This window comes from Propithecus coquereli, unplaced genomic scaffold (genome assembly GCF_000956105.1).
Source record: "Propithecus coquereli isolate 6110/MARCELLA unplaced genomic scaffold, Pcoq_1.0 Scaffold353, whole genome shotgun sequence".
NCBI lineage: Eukaryota > Metazoa > Chordata > Mammalia > Primates > Indriidae > Propithecus > Propithecus coquereli.
Window position 1 is genome coordinate 2,659,860 of NW_012149208.1, and position 2,471 is coordinate 2,662,330.

Sequence of the window (2,471 nt, forward strand, 5' to 3'; positions counted from 1 at the left end):
GAGCCCAAGAGTGTGAAGTTGCTGTGAGCTAGGCTGACGCCATGGCATTCACTCTAGCCCGGGCAACAGAGTGAGACTCTGTCTCAAAAAAAAAAAAAAAATCAAATCTGTTTTGATTATTTCATCTTTGTATGGGAGGAAAAAATATTGTTAAAAATGGTGAATTTGAATTAGTTATAGATTAAATCATTAATTAATACTACACAGTGGTATAGTCTGGTAGAGATGTTACATAATTATATTTCTGTTTTGAAATTGTACATCCAAACTCTTGTTAAATTTGGGGAAATGATATTAGTAGAAGAGTAGATGATCAGTGAATGTAGGGTATTCTCATTTTAATTAACAGACAAGAACATCAGTCTTTGCTAGAAAAATTATCTGCTCTGGAGAAGAAGGTAATTGTTGGTGGTGTCGATTTGTTGGCCAAAGCTGAAGAACAAGAGAAACTTCTTGAAGAATCTAATATGGAACTGGAAGAAAGAAGGAAAAGAGCAGAGCAACTTCGCAGAGAACTTGAGGAAAAAGAAGTAATATGACTTTTTGTTTTTAGTTTAATATTTTGCCTAGGATATTTAACTTTTCTAGGGAAAAGCTAAGTATCTATAATCTTGATGAAATTTTAAAGCAGATTTATGGATTGCTTTGAAGATAAGTGGCTAAACTTATGTGTTATACCGTGTTAAATAATTAAATTTGTGATTTAATGAAGAAAGTTATTCTGAAGTTTACTAATTTTCATCATAGCAAGAACGCTTAGATATTGAAGAAAAATATACCAGTTTGCAAGAGGAGGCACAGGGAAAGACCAAGAAATTAAAGAAAGTTTGGACTATGCTTATGGCTGCCAAGTCAGAGGTTGGTCTTTTAAAAATTATATACTAATGTAGTTCTAAATTTTTTAAAAAGGAATTCCTTTGATTAAGATTGATTAAGACTGGCGGGGCACAGTGGCTCATGCCTATAATCCTAGCACTCTGGGAGGCTGAGGTGGGAGGATCCCTTGAGCTCAGGAGAACAAGACCAGCCTGAGCAAGAGTGAGACTCCGTCTCTACTAAAAATAGAAAAAATTAGCCGGGTGTTGTGGTGTGCACCTGTAGTCCCAGATGCTTGGGAGGCTGTGACAGGAGGATCTCTTGAGCCCAGAAGTTTGAGGTTGCTGTGAGCTATGATGATGCCACTGCACTCTACCCAGGGCGACAGAGCGAGACTCTGTCGTAAAAAAAAAAAAATTGATTAAGAATCCGTAGTAATTATAGTGTGTGCTTGTAATTTTAAAGAAATAATATTTCTCCTTTATGTACAATTTTTAACTTTATCTGTTGGCTAAGTCATTTCTTTCCAACCTTAGCTAATGACGTGGACTAAATGGTGCTAGGGTCACTCTGTCCATTATTTTTGCGAAAGAACTGGGTAAGCTCTCACAAGGCCTCTTAGACCAGTGCCCTGTGTGAGACGGAACTGTTTTGTGTTTAGAATCTTGTTTGTTCATAGTATTTTCATGGATTTTCTGGTAGATGGCTGATCTCCAACAAGAACATCAGAGGGAAATTGAAGGCCTTCTGGAGAACATTCGGCAACTTAGCCGGGAGCTTCGACTTCAGATGCTTATTATTGATAACTTTATACCTAAGGATTATCAGGTAAGTGATAAGTTCTCTGACCTAGTTAGTAGGTCACTTTACTATGATTATAGAGCAAAGAAATATAATTTCCAGTTTAATTGATAGTAAATACTTACATTTCAGTTATTGAGTAAAAAATTTTCTTGAACAAATGCTATCACATTTCACTTTAGTCGTTATCTTTTCTTAATACATAATTCTCTCTTTGAGTATCTAAGTATCTAAAGAAGAATTTTTCAGCTCTTTGGAGGAACACAGATTCATGTAAATGTAACCAGAATCAAGGCATAGGTCCTCTTCCTTCATTCAGCATCCTTTATCATATAAGTAGAATAAATAGAACCACTGTGCTATCTTTTTCTCCCTGCATATGGATGCTAATTCTTTGTGTGTGGGGGGGTATGTGGTAAAATACATATAACATGAAATTTACCTTAATATATATAATATGAAATTTACCATTTTAATCTTTTTGTTTTTTGAGATGAGGTCTCACTATATTGCCCAGGCTGGCCTCAAACTCCTGGGCTCAAGGGATCCTCCTGCCTTAGCCTCCGGTATAGATTTTAACTATTTCTAAGTGTACACTTCAGTGACATTAAGTACATTTACATTGTTGTGCAACCATCGCCATCATCCATCTCCAGATGAATGCTAATTCTTAGTACTAGTATAATTTAAACATCTCATCTTCAAATTTTTTAACTCAAAATTTCTGTCTTGCTAATATGTTTTAGTAAACTTTAACATCTTGATTTTTTTAAAAATCTATTTTGAGGCCGGCGCGGTGGCTCACGCCTGTAATCCTAGCACTCTGCGAGGCCGAGGCGGGTGGATCGCTTAAG

At 36.1% G+C, this 2,471-nt stretch overlaps 1 protein-coding gene across 1 annotated transcript in view; it reads left to right on the plus strand.

Annotated features, from left to right (window-relative positions):
- Positions 1-2,471, plus strand: part of KIF3A (kinesin family member 3A) — a 56,448-nt gene that overhangs the window by 52,011 nt on the left and 1,966 nt on the right. The window contains exons 9-11 of the mRNA XM_012651313.1: positions 350-530; positions 748-858; positions 1,519-1,644. Coding sequence (XP_012506767.1) covers positions 350-530; positions 748-858; positions 1,519-1,644 — 418 coding nt within the window. The remainder of the gene's footprint in view (positions 1-349; positions 531-747; positions 859-1,518; positions 1,645-2,471) is intronic.